This window comes from Conger conger, chromosome 6 (genome assembly GCF_963514075.1).
Source record: "Conger conger chromosome 6, fConCon1.1, whole genome shotgun sequence".
NCBI classification, from domain to species: Eukaryota; Metazoa; Chordata; class Actinopteri; order Anguilliformes; family Congridae; genus Conger; species Conger conger.
In genome coordinates, this window is record NC_083765.1 from 53,929,472 (window position 1) to 53,947,777 (window position 18,306).

The following is an 18,306-nucleotide window of genomic DNA, read 5'->3' on the forward strand; positions in this document are numbered from 1 at the left end:
TAGTTAAAATACTCAAGAGAGCAGTTTTTTTTACTGAGTACAGGGGCTGTCTACGAAGCCAGATTATGTATGACTCAACAACTTTGTTTTGAAATGAAACACCATTAACTCCTGCCAGTTTCCTGCTCACATCAGAATTAGATTAAAATGAGCCTAGAATTGTCCTTGTTAACATGATTTTTTATTTACAGCAAGAATGGGCTTGGTTCACTTCGTCCCAAGGTGCTGCCATACACACATATTGGGGTGAAACATGTGAACACATTGGCAACATGCTTGTTAGTTCAGCTCACAGCATAGAGTATCAGTGCACACAGGGAGCTCTGCCATTTCAAAGTGGAAATGAATGCGCCTTTGTTGATGTCTTGATGTGGGCCAGTCTCCGTATGCATCAGATCACTGATCCGGCACTGCTGCCTGTGCATAGCCTACTGTTCTCCAGCCAAAGCTCTGCCTCTATGGCCTTAATACCACCTTCTGACATTCAGCCTCAGATCTGCAGCTGGAGGGACCAAGATTCTGCCTCCAAACACACACACACACACACGTACATGTGTATCCACGCATGCAAGCACATGCACGTGCGTACATGCACCCATACAGGTTGACACATGCACACACAGGTCTGTGCCTGAAAAGACCAAAGAGCACTCCACTCCAAACACACACACGTACACGTGTGCACACGCACACTGTCACATGAACACAAACACACGTACACGTGTCCACACACACACACACACACACACACACACACACACACACACACACACATATGCACACACACACTGTCACCTTTAGAAAGATCTTTGTGCAGCAAGGTTGAATGAATGGCTGTGGAAGAACGGCTGTGGTCTTTCTGAGACAGAATGTGTGGCCAGCCATTTCCTGCTCCTAATTATGTATTAAAATAGAAGTCCAGACTCAGCCTGATTCTTTATTATACAGTGCTTAACAACCCCTTAGAAGTTCTATTCACAAAGTTACTTGGAAAGTTTTTAATGTGTCACTCACACATTTTAAATTCCTACACTGTAATTAATGTCAATTACAATTGTAATTGTCAGAGTGTTTTGAAGGGTGTCATGAATTCCCCCATCTTACTTGTGAAACTACCTAAACTACAAACTAAAGCAAATGACTTGTATTAAGCTTTGTAATCCACAATCTAGAACAAAAAAATTTAACAAATGGCTTAAAAACTATTTATTCATAGGGCCTTTACTATGGACATTTTGTTCTGCTGTAATTCATTTCCAGATAAGGTCGGAAATTAAATCACGTCAAAAAACCTGGACTGCAGCTGCACCATATGCCAGGATGAAATGGGCTTCTGACGACTCACAGACAGCAGGAAACTGAAGACGAAGCTGTTATTTTATTTTCTTAAAATTAGCAATAGATTTACATCCAAAGGACTAGGTGAGGTGAATTTACTGTATAATGAATGCTTTAATTGATCAACGAAGCGCTGAATAGCAACACAAACCATCAAACCCAACAGGCTTCCAAAGCCAGGGATAAAATACCTGAGCTAACCTTTCAGTTCCCATCCCTCTTTTCATGTTTCCACTTACGCATTTGCTGCAAAGACTCACCTGTCACATCAGATGCTTGGGGTGACTAGACTATTCCTACTCGCTATAGAAATAATGCACGATTAAAGAATGCATAATCATCTGATGAAAGGAGAGACAGACTACAATTTCAAAATGATACTGAACAAAAGCTGACATGCTTGACAACTGCCCCGGCTGAATAAACCATAAACAATAAACCTGTTATTTCCGAAAGTGTAGAAAATGAATTCTGAAGGAGTACAGCCGCAAAAGTGAAAGTTTGCATTTCTTTATCTTGAGAAGAGACAGGGAACACTACCCCCATATCTGGAGGAAGACCCGGTATTACAAGAAGCAAGGAAATGGCTTTACCTACTCAAATGCATTTTTAACAATAAATTAAATCATATTAATGGCAGAAGAGTCATATTAATTTGAATGAATTGCTTTTAGGTTCTTTCATTCTCAAAACAACCACTCCATTAACCAACCAAATTAGCACATGTTAATTGTCCAGATTCTTTCATTTTAGTGTTTTCAGTTGTCTGATATAACTTACTATTGTATACTGTGTCGGCACCATATGCATGGACTGAAATAGTATATTACAATAATTTGCATATTATTTTGATGAATTATCAACCTGATCTCATTATGTTTTCGTGCATCCAATTTCTACCTGCTTTTACTCTTGTGCATTTGGGAGCAACTTTGGATAAAATAATTAGGTAATGAGGCACGCAGCTCTTTGGAATTCCAAGCAACCTTTCGTGCCGCACGCACCGCCATTACTGGTGCGGGTATGCCAATTCTAACCACTTAAATCCTGGCACTAGACGTGCCTCTTCCCGTACCCAATAGGACAGTAATAGCAGGGAGTCTAATTGAGAATCACCTTTATTTTAAAAAATAAATCTCGCCTATTCCGGCGCCACTCTAAAACAAACCACGCCGACGCCATTATAATCACGAATAGCATGTGGTACCTGCTTCTCCCCAGTCAGTCATTCGGGCAATATTCACAGCTGTGAAGAAAGGTTCCCCACTGAGAAATGACAAAGAAAAGAAAAACAAATCACAAAACCAATAAGCAGCGCTGAAACTGAATTAGCGATGCCTTTATGGAAATGGGAGCGTCTGATGGCACTGACAAGGAGGCGTGCTGCGCTTTTATAACGCATTTGACAAATAAACTCTCCATGCGTTTTTGAAATGATCTACAAAGTGATTAAATAAGTAGGCAAATGAAAATAAATCAATAAAACCAGGAAAACTAGGTACCCTACCAGATGTTGCTGTTGCCCTGACTTTTAAAGGACGTTTCTACCATGAAAGAAACATGAGATGTTCTGCCTTTTTTTTTATACACTGATTGTAATTATGTGGGGAAACTATCCCCCACCCCTCCTCCCCCCTTACAAAATTGGAATAATCTACATTTGCCCTTCAGGAAAGGCTTTCCCGATTGAAGGCCTACGCCTCTAACAGAAAGGATGTGCCTAACTGCTGAGCGTGAGACCGATTTTTTTTGGTTGAATATTGCATGTGCAAACATCTACTTTACAGGTTTAACCTATAACTTATTCCTTCCGTAAGTTTGTCTGTGCAACAATATACCAGGAACAGCTCCTGCTCCAAGTCTGTTCCTATGTTTTTTGCTGGATTTGCCAACAGCTCTGCGCTTACTGAGCGCATGTTAGTGCACAAATCAGGACCGTGGTCAGCAACAAATCGGCAGCTGTGTTTTCTATCTGGGCCGTGCATGGCCAGTCGAGTTATTGGTGTGTCTGACGTTCTTTTTGAGGAGTGGCTATATTAAAATTAAACTTACAAACATTATGAATAAATAAATGCAGTAGGCCTAGACCTATATTAAGTGCTTGATATTAATATTTTATAAATACAATTATATTTGTCATTTATATGTAATATGGTGTGTGTGCAATGTAATATGTATCTATATGTAATAATGCAATGATATCTATAAACGGGAATCGAATACAAAGTATATGCGCTATTTCAAGGTTGAGAATTTCACAATGTAAAACGCACTATACAGTGCATTGTGAATGATAAAATACGTTTCAGACGGTCTTATTACTTTTCACTTAAGTGGGAACCACTTAATGTTTCTGCCTATGTGCACATCAACCCTTCATTCCTCGTCTTCATTCTGATACTATTGGTTTTGTAAAATCTTTTGGAATTTAAATTGGTTCCCAAAACATATTTTCATACATTATACAATTTGGTGTTCTCTCGTGATCACATATTATGATATGTGCGCATGTGCATAATCTTTTTGAGTCTTTAATATCCCCAGCTCTTCTTTTACACAAATGTTTGGATTCATACTCCACCCCATGGGCCTCCGGTCGTCCTGTCATCCGATTGGCTATCCCGAGCTTATTATGCAAATTGGGCATGGGGTCTTGTCAAGAGCCCACGAGCTGACGTCACTAGGCAGAGTGGCAGCTGACACGGGGAGAAAGAAACAGATTGAGAACGAGAGAAGCAATGCAAATATATAAAAGATAAATAAGGCAAAATCAAAAGAATAGGACGGAGAGAGGGGAGGGAGAGTTTGTGAGGGAGAGCGAGTGAGAGAGAAGAGCAACGAGAGAGGGAGAGAGAAAGGAGTAGAGAAGGAAGAGTGTGCGCGCTTGAGATAGAGGGACAGACGAGAGAGAGAGAGAGAGAGAGAGAGAGAGAGAGAGAGAGAGAGAGAGAGAGAGAGAGAGAGAGAGAGAGAGCAGTCGGGCCCATTGAAGAAAGATGGCTACAGTCACTGCGAACGGAGTGCAGCAAGAGAATGGATTCAGCACCACGAACAGCGCCGGCAGGATGAACGGGCTAACAATCGGACAGAACACCATTCCCATGAAGGACCACGACGCCATCAAACTGTTTATCGGACAAATACCGAGAAACCTCGAGGAGAAAGATCTGAAACCCTTGTTTGAGGAATTCGGGAAGATATACGAACTCACCGTGTTGAAAGACCGGTTTACTGGAATGCATAAAGGTCGGTTTCATTATTGTACTATTGTTTTTGGGCGACTTCGGTCTGAACTGGTATATTTTCTTTGACATAATTCATACAAAAAGTGTTTGGCTTATTGTCCGAGGCTGAGTGGGGGTTGGGACGGCGAATGAAAATGTCGTACGTTTTATTTCAAACTAAAATAAGTTGTACTTCAGAGAAGGTGTGCATGCATGTGTATGTGTGTCGGTGGGCCGATTCCACAACCACGTGAATCCTATAATTCAAAGGGCTTTGTATTTTGATGTGTTTACATGGGATAATTATGCCCACTGCATGCTACTATCGAGGCAGAGTAGAGGCTACTCAGTAAACCAAATACGAGTAAAAGTGGTCCAATGACGCACATGTACAATATTAGTTTGCCTACTATTGGCTTTTGCCCAGGGTAGTGAACGTCATAACATAATCGGAAGTTAGATACTAACTTGAAGTACGAAGAAGTAGGTGGACTTGAAGTTCACCACAGCACCGGACTGTACTCGTGGACGGGACTTATACATTTGTGAATATAGTTCCTGTAGATTGCTTAGGCAGAAGCAGGAAAGGGAAATAAATTATGCGGGTTCTCTGTTTTGCTGCCAGTTTCCTTATCATCGCTTATAAGGAGCCGAGATGTCACTGCCAAAAGTCCATCCCCATCCCCGACTGCAATATTTGCAATTACATGCAAATTGAAACAAATCTTCTTTTAGAAGTTAAATTCGGAAAACCGCTGCTGTCTCTGACAAAATGGCGTAATTTAGTTGTCAGACAAGCGAAACGCGCCTTCGCGAAAATCCCAAACCAACTGTACTCTACAACTGCTCTTAGTGTGCCATTGCAGTTCCAAGAATATAGAATACGACTCATCGTATCCAAGAGTCCCGAAGTTGGATTTTATTAGACCGTGGATTCATTGTACACCTGTATTTAACAATACGAAGAAATGCTTTCATAGTAAACGGCAGATACCCTCGTGTTGCTTTCATTGAACGCGGATTACCGTTTCAATGAAAGCAAAGTGTTGCTTTTTTCATGGTTGTTAAGAAGTCATGCAGTTAAAACATGGCCTACTGAAGGCCTATGTATAACTATTCTGCGTCACTTAACCAGTAAAACCATAAATATAACTTTAAGCAAACTGAACATGAGTACACACTCATATATACTGCAGGCTATGTGCACGTCACCTCACTTGGTGCCTTCCACCTAATTCCTTCTATCATTAACTATGGGTTCGTGATAAGTTTCCAATCACATAATTTGGATCAGAATTTGAATAGCTCCCAAAATAATTTGTCATAAAAATACAACTTTATTGATAATCCTGAAATGCGGCCGTGTATGCTATGCAACAGCCATTTGAGAAGATGCAGTGAACAAAGGACGTGCGTGTCAACAGATTGTCTCCAAGTATTTTCGGGGTAGAACATTTACTGGCTGCAGAGTTAAAATAATAGTTAAACCCTTACGGGAGGTTTAACCCGTAACATTATTTATCTCTCTGGGCACGTCTAAAAAAAAAAAAAGCATTTGGAGTTTGCTAGCATACAACCAATGTACTATCCGACTTGCTTTTGATTGTCATGTTCTCCCATTTTAATTGTGTTTGCAGTATGAACACAGTTATTATTTGCCCATTATTTCCAAGTCATTCAGGCCCTAACTATTATATTTGGCTAGCACTGGACTACGTGACATTATGTCATATGGAACAAAACATAATTATCGGGAGCACTTTATTATAAACATAATTCATATTATTATTATCGTGTGCCTTACATAATATATATATATATATATATATATATATATATATATATATATATATATATATATATATATATATATATATAGGAATACCCCACAAATGTGTAGATTTGATAAAGAGCTGTCTCTCGCCTATCAGTAGGGCTACAACTCTCCCGTTTCGTTCTGCGGAACAGACTTCTACTCCTGAAGATACAGGTCTCAGACTCGCCCCAGGGGGGCTCGAGCCCGATAAGAATAAAAGTACCTAGCCTATATTTAATAGACTCCCGTCCTCTGGAATCTATATGGCACTACGAGGCCGGGAAAGTTCCCGGCAGGCAGCTCCCGTGCGTCGTGTCCCGGAGGTCTCCACTGCCTGTTAAGTTTCTTTGTGAGTGTCAGTTATATGTAACGGAGTAGATACATTCTTGCATGGTCAATTCAAACAATGCAGCCTACTACTGAGGGGCAATCTACAATTTATATTTTTGCCTTGACTCCGCTCCTTGGTCATTACACATTGGTGTATTTCCTGGTGAAAAAAAAAAACGAATACTCAAATACCTGTTATTCTGTACCGCGTCTACATAACTGTAAAGACATGCCACCTTCGATTTTAGAGGAAAGATATTAATTTCACTACCAAGGTTGTGCCACTTGCTTGCGGCGTGTGTGTGCGCGCGCGCATTTTTTGGCGGGGGCAAACGCTCGCCATAATTGTTCTGAACAATAACAATCCGAGGAAATTGTTTACAATAGGAAACAGAATGTCATATTTTGCGGTTCGATATATTAATATCGCGTTTTTAATAACAGCTTAAAGTTTCATATACTATGTTTACATTTTAATTCATGGCATTTTTTTCCCAGTCTAAATTTGCGTCTTCTTCTATTGGGCATAATATTCGAGTTGAATATGTTCAGTAAATGCTGGCTACAATGAAAACGAATTAATGTAGCAATATTTTTGGTTTTGGCTTTGTTTAACATTTGAATAATTATAAAAATCGATTAACCGTGTGATTAGTACGCTATATTAGTAACCTAATGTTCTGTTTTATTAATCTTTTTTCACGAAAACTGCTTTTGATTTAGGTGTCGATGGACTTTCGGGTTATGTAATTAAACATCATGTTACCACTTGTTTTCCACAAATGTGATTTCAGAGAATGCTCTGACAGTATTGTCTCAGGCACAGAATAACTGAATGTCCGCCTAGCAACAGGTCACACGCCACATCCAAGCAGCTCCCCGCAATATTGTAGTGTCCTCGGACCCAATAACGATCAACGAAAAGCGAATAATAATTCAAAACTGTATATATGCGCGTGTTTTAAGACTGCCGTTTCATTGACAATTGTGCTTCCCCCCCCCCTTTTTTTTTTTTTTTTGCTTTAAAAACGATCCTTTCTACAGGCCGGTAGGCCTATATGGAAACTGGAACAATAAAGAGGGTTTAGATGCAGTCAATAACAAGATAAAATCTTGCAGCGTACAGGAATAGGAAATTGAGTCACTGGACCATTATTCCACAGGAGCAGAGGATAGTGCCTCAAGGTTCAGCTAGTATAACTTAAACTTGCCCATCACCAGGAAGAAAAATATATCATAATTCTTCTCCTGCTGGTGATGATTATGACATAGTTATTATTGTTATTATTGTTGATGTTTTGTTGCAGTTGCTGTGACTGTGCTGTTGCAGGCCCGGTAGTAGGCTAGTAACACTGTTATTTGCGTTTTTATCGTGGTGGTTTCTGGAAAGAAATTATGTCCTACCTGCCACAACCTCTCATAATGGCACATATTGAAAAGTTTCCTTGCAGTTAGAAAATTTACATTATGTCTGTCTCCCATGAGTTGGCCAATTTCCTATGAGTGGCCTTGACCTAGTCCCTTCTTGTCCCCAATTTAATTTTTAAAATTAGGTGGAGTGTACAGGCAGAAGCAAAGAGGGTAGCATTCCCTCCAGCCATGGTAATGTGGGTGTGCCAAATGTGTTAGTTTGGATGTCGGCTGAGACCAGTTTTAAATCATTTCAAATGTGCTCCATCAGAAAATTTGGAAATATCACACGCCGCCAGTCACCCAAGGGGTTCACCAAGGTGTTGTACTTGGGCCACTTTTGTTCATTATATGCTATTTGCCCACATGGTTTCATGTTCATCTCTTATGCTGATGATCAAATTATGTTATGCTGGGCACCAAATCAGTTACTGGCTAGCATTTGTCTCTTCTTCCTAATTTAAAAGCACATGTTTAAATGAAATTATGACAGCTCAGTGGTAGTGCTAATTGACCTTCATGCGCTCATTCAGAGTACCGGTAACTTACGTTTTAATGTCCCCACCTCTATACAAAACCTTGGTGTGATTTCCGAGTCGACCCTATCTTTTCGATAACCGTGTCAGAAAAGTGGGTCTCATTCTCCCACCTCTGAAAAATGACTCACTTGAGACCTTCCCTGTCATTTACCGATGCTGAGGCTGAACTGTGCTTTCATGACCTCGAGGCTGGATTACTGTAACAGCCTACTCTGTCGTATTACTGGCAGGGTTTTAAATTGCTTGCAATATGTTTCGAAATTCAGCCGCCCAGATTCTCACACACCAGATTTAGGGAGCACATTACCCCTGTTCTTTTTAAACTGCACTGGCTCCCTGTCAAGTCCGGGACCAACTTCAAGGTCCTGCTCCTGACCCACAAGGCTCTAAATAGGCCGACTCCACAGTATATGACAAACCTGGTGCAAAAACACTCTCCCACTTGCTGACTCCTGTCAATTAATTCCAGCCTACTCGTACCATACGATGTAAAATTTGGCTCCCGGGGTGACAGGGCTTCCTCTCGTGCTGGACTATGTCTCTGGAGCCGTGGATTCTTTTTATGATTATTTTACTAGATTTTTATCTTATCTTATAATTGAATTGATTTTATTTTATTGTCACGTTACTGTGCCCTTTATCCCATTTGTCATATGTTTGTACTTTTGTTTTAGTTAGCTTTTTTTGCTCTGCACATCCTCTATACTATGTTGTACAGTGTGTTCATCGTGATAAACATGCATTATTATTATCTTATAAAGCTTACAACTTTATAATGGCAAATTTAATGTGTAGAGCTGAGAACTGTCTCTCGTTTATCAGTTGGGGGCAGCACTTAATGTGCAGTCACCAGTCGTTCCCACGCAACCGCAGAAAACGGGAGCCCGGTGAACTCCAGTGTGGAAAACAGGACATTATTACAAAGTGAATAGAAAGGAAATTAAAAAGGAAATGTCTTTTTCTCTCTCTATGCACCAGCGATCCTATGCGATTGCTCTGCTGTACCTTGGACAATAGTTTTACTTCATAACTTACCCAAGCACTGGCATGGGAAGAGACAAACAGAAAACAATACTTGAAAAAAAAAAAAAAAGCTTTAGCATAATTTTACACTTTCAGTCGTTGCTGCAAATGCATAAGGCTACAGAGCTGTACACATTCTCCTGCTGCTGCTGCCAGGTTTATTATTCATATTCGTATCATATGAAGCTTCATCTCACACTATTCTGGAAGTTTCCATGTACTTGTGAACAGTCAAGAGACTGAGAAACCATTCCTCCCATTTAAAAATGAAGAAACAAAACTGGGTTTTAACATTTTTACATTCTTGGCACAGTGATGCAAGGACGTATTTTTTTAAATTATTTATTTTTAATTTACAGGTATATACACTCACTGAGCACTTTATTAGGTATTTATTAGACTTTTTTTGAACTTATTGGTCTTCTGCTGCTGTAGCCTATCGTCTTAGAGGTTTGATGAATTGTGTGTTCAGAGATGCTCTTCTGCATGCCACTGTTGTATTGTGTGGTTATTTGACGAGTCTGGCCATTCCCCTCTGACCTCTTTCATTAACAAGGTGTTTTTGCCCACAGAACTGCTGCTCACTGGATGTTTTTTAGTTTTTCGCACCACTCTCTGCAAATTCTGTAGACAGTTGTATGTGAAAATCCCAAGAGATCAGCAGTTTCTGAGATACTCAATCCACCCTGTCTGGCACCAACAATCATTCCAAGATCAAAGTCACTTTTCTTCCAGATTCTGACATTTGGTCTGAAAAACAGTTGAACCTCTTGACCATGTCTCCATGCTTGTATACATTTAGTTGCTGCCACGTGATTGGCTGATTAAATATTTGCCATTAACAAGCTGGTGTACAGGTCTACCTAATTAAGTGATCACTGAGTGTACATAGCTGATGCCAATCCCCCCTGGATCAATGTGGGGTTAAGGGCGTTGCTGAAGGGCCCAGCAACTGGTCCCAGTCAAGAAATTGCCTTTTTTGGTGATCCAAGTATGAGTTGATGAATCAGGTTACACTGTCTAACAGGATTGTGTCAGAGATTCCTGTTGCAAAGTGGCAAGTGCTGGCCAGTTTGCCACTGGCCCACTTCTGCTTGTCAGTCTGAAGTGTTGACGTTTGAGAGAGATTGGTCTTTGTGTCCAAGGTTACTGCAACAGACTGTGCTTTGTGAAGACGCTCACAAGTTGCAAAGTAGATGAATATGAATTGTTCACCAGAAAAGGAAACAAAACCAACAGTCTAGCAGCTCTTGACTGCGTGCGATTGCTCTTAGACATACCATCCGTTTTCGTTTCGAGTTATCCAGTCAAGTGCAGCAAGCCTTGTGGTCAGTTTCATCATGGGTTTAATAATGTTTGCGCTCCCCACTTTTCCATGGCAGTAGTATGTCAACAAAGAAAGAAATATAGAGGAAATATGTCCGTGGTTTAGCAATATGTGGCCGCTGACCTGCTATTTAGTGTTGGTGCCAATGATTTATATTGCACTTAATTAAATGCCATCAAAAATCTTTACACTGCAGCCCCTGAAAGTGAATGGGCTCTGTAGTCCTGCTGTTCTTGGCTCTGCGTGCCCTTTCTGTCTGGGTGGCATCTTGGGGAAAGCAGAAAGAATAGAGAGGCTTATATAACAGGCGCGGGAAGGGGACTAAATCCAGTGCAAGTTTACTTTAGATCGTAAACTTCAGCTGCAAAACAGTGTGCATATATCAATTGTGCCGCAGTCCAAATAAGTTGAAAATGATGGAACCCTGTGGCAGATCGATACGGCTAACCATATCATTACACAACCTGATCTCACGGGTCCAACTTAGCAAGGTCGCGCAGCGGTGCATGAAAACGGCTTGGAAATAAAAGACTCCCAGTAAACTTTGCTCTTGGCTTGTTTCTCCAATCAAGTGAAACTCTCTCTTGATGTGTTTAGCAAAACTTTCTCTGAGCATGTTCGAAAGCAAAGCTAGCCGTTGCCATTTTTTGCCCATTGTCTAGTGAAATTTCCACTTGATGTGTTTAGCAAAACTTACTCTTAGCATGTTTGAAAGTGAAGCTAGCCTTTCTCATTTCTTGCCCATTAGCCAGTGAAATTTCCTCTTGATGTGTCTCCCAAAACTTGCTCTTAGCATGTTTGAAAGTGAAGCTAGCTGTTGCCATTTTTTGCCCATTGCCCAGTGAAATTTCCTCTCGGCGTGCTAGCCTGGCGTTCAGTGAAAGTTATTCTTGCCGTGTTGGCCTGATACACAGTGGGACATGCTCAAAAGCTAGCGCGGGGTAAATCAACACAATCCAGATAAGACGAGGTGACAAGCTAGAGAAGAGACAAAATTTGCTGAGGCATTCCTCCCCCTGCCTGTTTATGGGGGAGGGTATCTGAGGGGGGAATCAGGACCTGTCACTGCTGAGGGGGAGATCTCTGGGGTCTGGAACATGGCTGCTCTTTGTTCTCTGGTGTTCGCTGGGTTTGTTGGGGGGGCTTTCTCCTCCTGATAGCAGGCTGATTGGAGGGGGGTGAATGTTGTGGTAAAACTAAGCTCGCTTGGCAGTACGCCTGAACGCTGTGCTGTGGTCTGGGCTTCAGGGACTGAGAGTGTGTGTGAGTGTGTGTGTGTGTGTGTAAGAGATATGTGATAGAGAGTTTCTTTGTGTGTTTTAGTATGTGTGTGTCTGTGTGTGAATATGTATGTGTATGTGTGTGTAAGAGAGAGAGATAGAGAGATTTATTCTATTTTTTATTGAGAGTTACTGTGTGTGTGTTTTTGTGTGTATGTGTGTGTTAGTGTGTGTGTATCCGTGTTAATGTGATGTGTGTGCTATAGTGTGTGTGAATGTGTACGTGGTAGAGTATGTGTGTGTGTGTGTGCATGTCTGTGTGTGTGCTATAATGTGTGTGCGCTAGAGTGTGTGTGAATGTGTACGTGCTAGAGTATGTGTGTGTGTGCTATAATGTGTGCGTTTATATGTCCGTATGTGTATGTGTGCGTGTGCTATAATGTGTGTGCGCTAGAGTGTGTGCCTGTGTGTGTGTATGTGTGTTAATGTTATGTATGTATGTGTGCATGTGTGTGTGCTATAATGTGTGTGTGCTAGAGTGTGTTAATGTGTGTATATGTGTGTTAATGTTGTGTGTGTATGTGTGCGTGTGTGTGTGTGTGCTAGTGTTTGTGTGTGTGTGTGTGTGCTATAATGTGTGTATATATGTGTTTATGTGTGTGCTATAGTGTGTATATATGTGTGTATATGTGTGTGTGTGCTATAGTGTGTGTGTATATATGTGTGTGTGTGTGTGTGTGTGTGTGCTATAGTGTGTGTGTATATATGTGTGTATGTGTGTGTGTGTGTGTGTGTACTCAACTCTCATGGGAAGTCCTAGCAGCAGGTGTGACATGCAGTAATTGGGAAATATGCTGCCCGGTGCAAAAAATCTTCCGGAAGGGGTCATCGGCTGTCAGCTTGGCCGGGTGCAGAACAGAGCAGCCACTGAGGGCTTAATGAAAGCTGTCACACTGTTGTTAGCATCACGCTTTAGCCATACATATTCAGATGGGCTTTTTTGTTTCTCGAAACTTTGAGAGTAGTCTCATGAGATGTGAAAGGTCATGTTTTTTTTCCATTTTCTTTTTGGCCATTTCCAAAGTTGCTAATATGAGAGGATGAAAGAGACAGTTACAGCCCGCTCTACCAGCCCCCTTTTCTTTTCTCATTAATAATTATTATAAAATCGACTTTTCTCCTGATGAAAACGTCAAGTTGTGTGGAATTAGCGTGAGGGGGACTAGCTTCTCTTTTGAAGCAGGCTTTAGCAAAGTCAACCAAGGTTTTTTTTTTTTTAAGTATGCCTCTTTCTTGACTAAATCACTTGAAGTAAAGCCCCCCCTCTCTCTTTCTCTCCCTCTCTCCCTCCCCCCTGTCTGCCTGCCCTCTCCAGGATGTGCCTTTCTAACATACTGTGCCAGAGAATCAGCACTGAAGGCCCAGAGTGCACTGCACGAACAGAAGACTCTGCCAGGGGTAAGTGCCCTGATTTCTCTCTGAGCTTCTTCCCTTCCCCGCCGAGGGGCGAGAGCCGCTATTTCCCTCCCTAATTTCGCTCTCTGCCGGGGGTAAGTGCCACAATTTCCCCCTCCCCGCTCAGGTTTTCCTGGCCCTAGCCATCTCAGGTGCCTCTGGTTATCTCCACGAATCCTAAGAGAGAGAAGTGCGGGGAGGGGGGAGGGGTGGAGGTGGATGAGGGTTCGAGATATGGATATGGATAGGAAGCTCTCTGTTTCGGGTTAATCAGCTACTCACGATGTGGTACGTCTCCTGGGTAATTCATTGCATGTATCATACTGGCCTTCCTTGCCGATATAGTCTGGTGTAAGAACGCTCCCATCCTACAAGCTACTCATCAGTATGTTACCTGCACAATGGTCGTTGTCAGGAGAGGTAGATAAAGAAAAATGAGAATCACTAGACATGCACTCATCTATAATTCCGTTTATTGAAATGTATCATTTGCTTAAGTTCACAGGACTTATGCAAATGTGCTTCAAAGCCAATATCATGTACTGTATGGGGTGTGCTACAGAGACAAGTGCATTTCTTAGGGCCATGTACATCAACCATTCAATCAAGAGAAAAGGCAGTCAATACTGATTACAGAGTGTATGTAATATGCGTTACCAGTATACACTGGTGATGAACAGTTACATAATTGACAAATGGTTTTCTGTCCCAGCAATGGTAATGTTCAACACAACGTACGGATGCTTTTTAGAAAGGGAATTAGCGAGGGAGTTGAATGGTAGTGGGGTAGTAGCACGGCGCTAATCTGTATGTTTTCTCCTATGTAAAATGGCTGCCGTAACGCCTCTGTGAGTCTCCTGGAGAATCTCCCGGGCTGATGTGTCACAGCATGGCTCCGCCAGTCTCTCAATCCGTATCAATTCTGAGCTCACCGGCGCGGTGGCGTCCTACTGCACATGCTCAGAGATAACAAAGGAACCGCGGCTGCCACGGCGACAACTGCCGCCGAATTCCCGCCCAGATTCTCACATCATAAATACAGCTCCTCGTCATCTCCTAAACACTTATCGCGTTCCAGCAAACGGTTTCAAGCTCGTCGGAAAAAAAAAACGCTATAATCCCTCTCCCCTTGTCCCTGAAATCACACGATTCCGGTTTGTTCCGGAAACGCGGACCGGCTCCCGGACGCCGCGGCGGTGTCCCGATGTTCAGGTACGCTTTTTGTTTGTTTTTCCACAGAGGAGCTTCGCAACGCTATCAGGCTGGCCGCACTCCCTTTGAAAAATAAACCCCGGCCGCCCCTAGACCTTGACACCGGCAGCTCGGGGGTTCAGTCAATTAGGACAATTATGCAGCCAAGAGCCTGGCAGCGGGGCTGGTGGAGGGGAGCCGCGGCCAGCCGATGCACGGCTTTGAACAGCTCCTGGATCCGTTATAAAGGGAACCACCGCAGTAGGCTGTGCAGGGAGGGACAATAAAAGCCTTCCAGCCCTTTGTTATTTTTCAAAGCCCAATGTTTCCATCTTTGGAGCGCATTTTGAAGGGGGCCGGAGCTAATTTCAGGGTAGCAGGGTTGGGCGGTAGGGGGGGGCGGTCTGTCCGCAAAAGAAAAACTGATGGATTTCTGTCACCTGGAGGCTTTCTGTTTACTTCTCCGGAGACTTGTTAACCGTTCTCTCCTTTATTTTCTCTTTCTCTGTCCTTTTTTTCCAGGCTCGCTCATTCCATCTCGTTTTTTCTGTGGGGCGGTTGCCAATTTCCCACTCGGTTATTATTTTTTAATCGACCTGACCTGTTCCGCAATGGTTGCAGCAGCCGCTGGTGATTGAATTGAACTTTGAGTTTGTACCTCCTTCCTGAGTGGGCTTAAGGCATTACGTCATGGCGTGAGGCGGGGTTTAGCAGGAACATTCACGCTGATGAGTTCCTTGTTCCCTGTCGCATACACTGCTGTAAAATCCAGCGATGCCAGCTTGACCAGCTTGGAAATTCAGCTGGTCAAGTTGGTCATAAGCTGATCTATGAGCTGGGTATGAGCTGGTCAACCAGCATGGCCAAGTTGGTCATGAAGCTGGTTTCGCTGGGTATGAGCTGGGCATAATGCTGGTCTAGCTGGGTATGAGCTGGTCAACCAGCTAGTGCTGGTAGCTTGTCTGAGCTGCTAGATGGTCAAGCTGTTTCAAAACATAGCTTGAACTGGTCAAACCATGTCAAGCTGGGAGCTGGTCTGAACTGCTCAACCAGCTAAAACATGTTGAGCTGGGGACTGGTTAAAAACCTAGCTTGATCTGTTTATTTCAGCAGAGTACGGAGTGCTGCCTCTTCAATGTCGTGCGCAACAGCAGTCCTCTGTTCGCCTCATGGATGCCCAGCTGGGCTGTTAGGAGCCGAGACTTTTTCCGCATATAAACATAACCCAGTGCCTGTAGCAGGAAGTCATTCACTGTCCGGGCCAATTAGATCATTGGGTACAGATATAACAGGCCCTGCAATTGAGGCAAGACCGAAACCCAATTAAAGCTTTGAGGGGAAAAAGCCAGAGCCCCGTAGGGCCCCCCCCCCCCCCCCCCCCCCCCGCTCCCTGCCCTCCCTTTCCCTCAGTTGCACTCTCTCTCACCCCCTCTCTCTCTCTCTCTCTCTCACCCCCCCTCTCTCTCTCTCTCTCTCTCGCTCTCTGCCTCTTTTTGTTTGTGTGATGTCTGTGTTGAAGCCGCCTCCATGGCGTTGTGGTTCTGTCAGCCGGGTGGAGGTGTCTGAGGAGCTCTGCGGGCCGATTCCTCGTCTCCTCCAGCCGGGACGCTCGGGCGAGACCCCAGCGCTTTATTAATAAAGAGGCAGCCGAGCGTGGCCGGCCACATTAGCGTGTGAGGTGTGCGGTGCGGGGAGTGGGGCGGGGTGTGGGGCGGCGGGGGGAGGGTATGGAAAGTTTCTGAACTCCTCTGCGCAAACGTAGAACAGTACATTTTTAGGCCTTGTTTCCACTAAGTTAAGCAACAAAACGTTTGAGTTTTTTTCTCTCTCCCTCCCTCCCTCTCTCTCTCGCTCTCTCTCTCTCTCGTGTCGTTTGGCACCTCAGGACGATTGACTCGGCTGCGTACCTACACATGGAAACGAGCTAGGATGATGCAGTTCGGTTATAATTGGAAATACAAGCGTTGGCTTTTTTTATTCTCAAATACAGCGTGTTTTGGGAACTGCTGTCAACCATAAATCAACTCAATTTGTAAATCATAACAAAACGACTATTTGCATTTAAATTTGATAACAAATGTTGATTGAAGGCATGTCTCAGTTTTTGACAGTGGGGAAAAATTCCCCCCAAAATTTTGAATTCCGCTCAGGTAATCCCATTACCCTCGTCCCATTTCCTTTTCCTTGTTCCTGTTTTCACGAGGGGACACAATTAAAACACAATAGCTGCTCTGGCACTCTCCTCTCATCCTGCTCCAAGTCCTATTCAGTCCTTTCCTAAATTTAATTTTCTTCACGTACAGTAATTCCTCCACTCATTCTTCTTTATCGTGCTGCAATGAAATAAAAAGTTAATTGATATTTTTTTTTCGGCGGACGAGGGGCGACTCTTGGGCTTCGTCGGCGACCTTATCGCTCGGGATGCTGGGAGTTCCCGGTCGCCGCGTCCACGCCACCAGAGCGACCGGGAGGCCCAGGCTAATTACTGAAACAATACGAGACCGGCCGAGCCTTTAAAGAAGAAACTACACTCGGTCGCCAGTCAATTTGCCCTCCACATAGGATTTGTCAACCCTCAGTGCCCATGAGTAGGTTCTATGATGAGAAAGGAAGGGAGATTTTGGATTGTGTGTAGAGGGTGGGGGGGGGGAGGTTTTTATTTCTCCACTTTGGGCCGTGAATGACATATCATTTTGATTTTCTTCTGTCCTCCGAAAGGGGGGAAAAACCTGATGGCCTGTTCTTTTTTTCCCCCTCATCATTCGAGATGAAAGCGCTTTAACGTCAGAAGTGCAGAACCGGGGTCTTTGCATGTAAGGCATCTAAAGCCGGCCCGGTTTCTGTCGAGTGATTGAGCCAAACATTGAGTCTTTTAGGTGATGCAACCTTTCAGGGCACTTGGCCTAAGTGGGTGCGGTTTGTACCAAACGGCAGAGCGCCGCAGTGCTGCAATGCTGGGTTCTCTTCATCAGCCGATGAGGAAAGCGAGTTTCATTTGGACCAGACCTGCTCTGACATTTAACCCTCTCAGGGAAGGGTGTCAAACTGAATTCCCAGGGGGCCGCAGTGTCTGCCGGTTTTTGTGGTTTCCTGTAAATCAGCTGTCAATTAAGGCCTTGAGAACAAGGTGTGTGGATTCTTTAGCCAATCAATGACTCGAATGAACCACGGGTGCCGACAATAACCGAAAAACCAGCACCGACACTGTTTAACTCTTTAAGGATTGAGGTCACAAATATGTGATTACAATGTTCTTAACTGAACACGCAAACAGTTACTGTTGAATGATTTTAAATGAACATTCCATTTAGTTCACCACCAACGCATTTTGAATACAAATGGATGCGACTTAGATTCAACAATGCCAGCTAGCTGATTTGTTGCTTACCTGTGCTTTACTTTTAAGGTAAGGACAAATATTACATTGATTAAA

At 43.2% G+C, this 18,306-nt stretch overlaps 1 protein-coding gene across 1 annotated transcript in view; it reads left to right on the top strand.

The window, feature by feature from the left end:
* Window positions 1–4,108: 4,108 nt before the first annotated feature.
* The window catches only part of celf6 (CUGBP Elav-like family member 6), a 137,152-nt gene continuing 122,954 nt past the window's right edge, over window positions 4,109–18,306 (top strand). Inside the window, exons 1-2 of the mRNA XM_061244529.1 lie at window positions 4,109–4,584; window positions 13,603–13,685. Coding sequence (XP_061100513.1) covers window positions 4,335–4,584; window positions 13,603–13,685 — 333 coding nt within the window. The 5' untranslated portion in view covers window positions 4,109–4,334. The remainder of the gene's footprint in view (window positions 4,585–13,602; window positions 13,686–18,306) is intronic.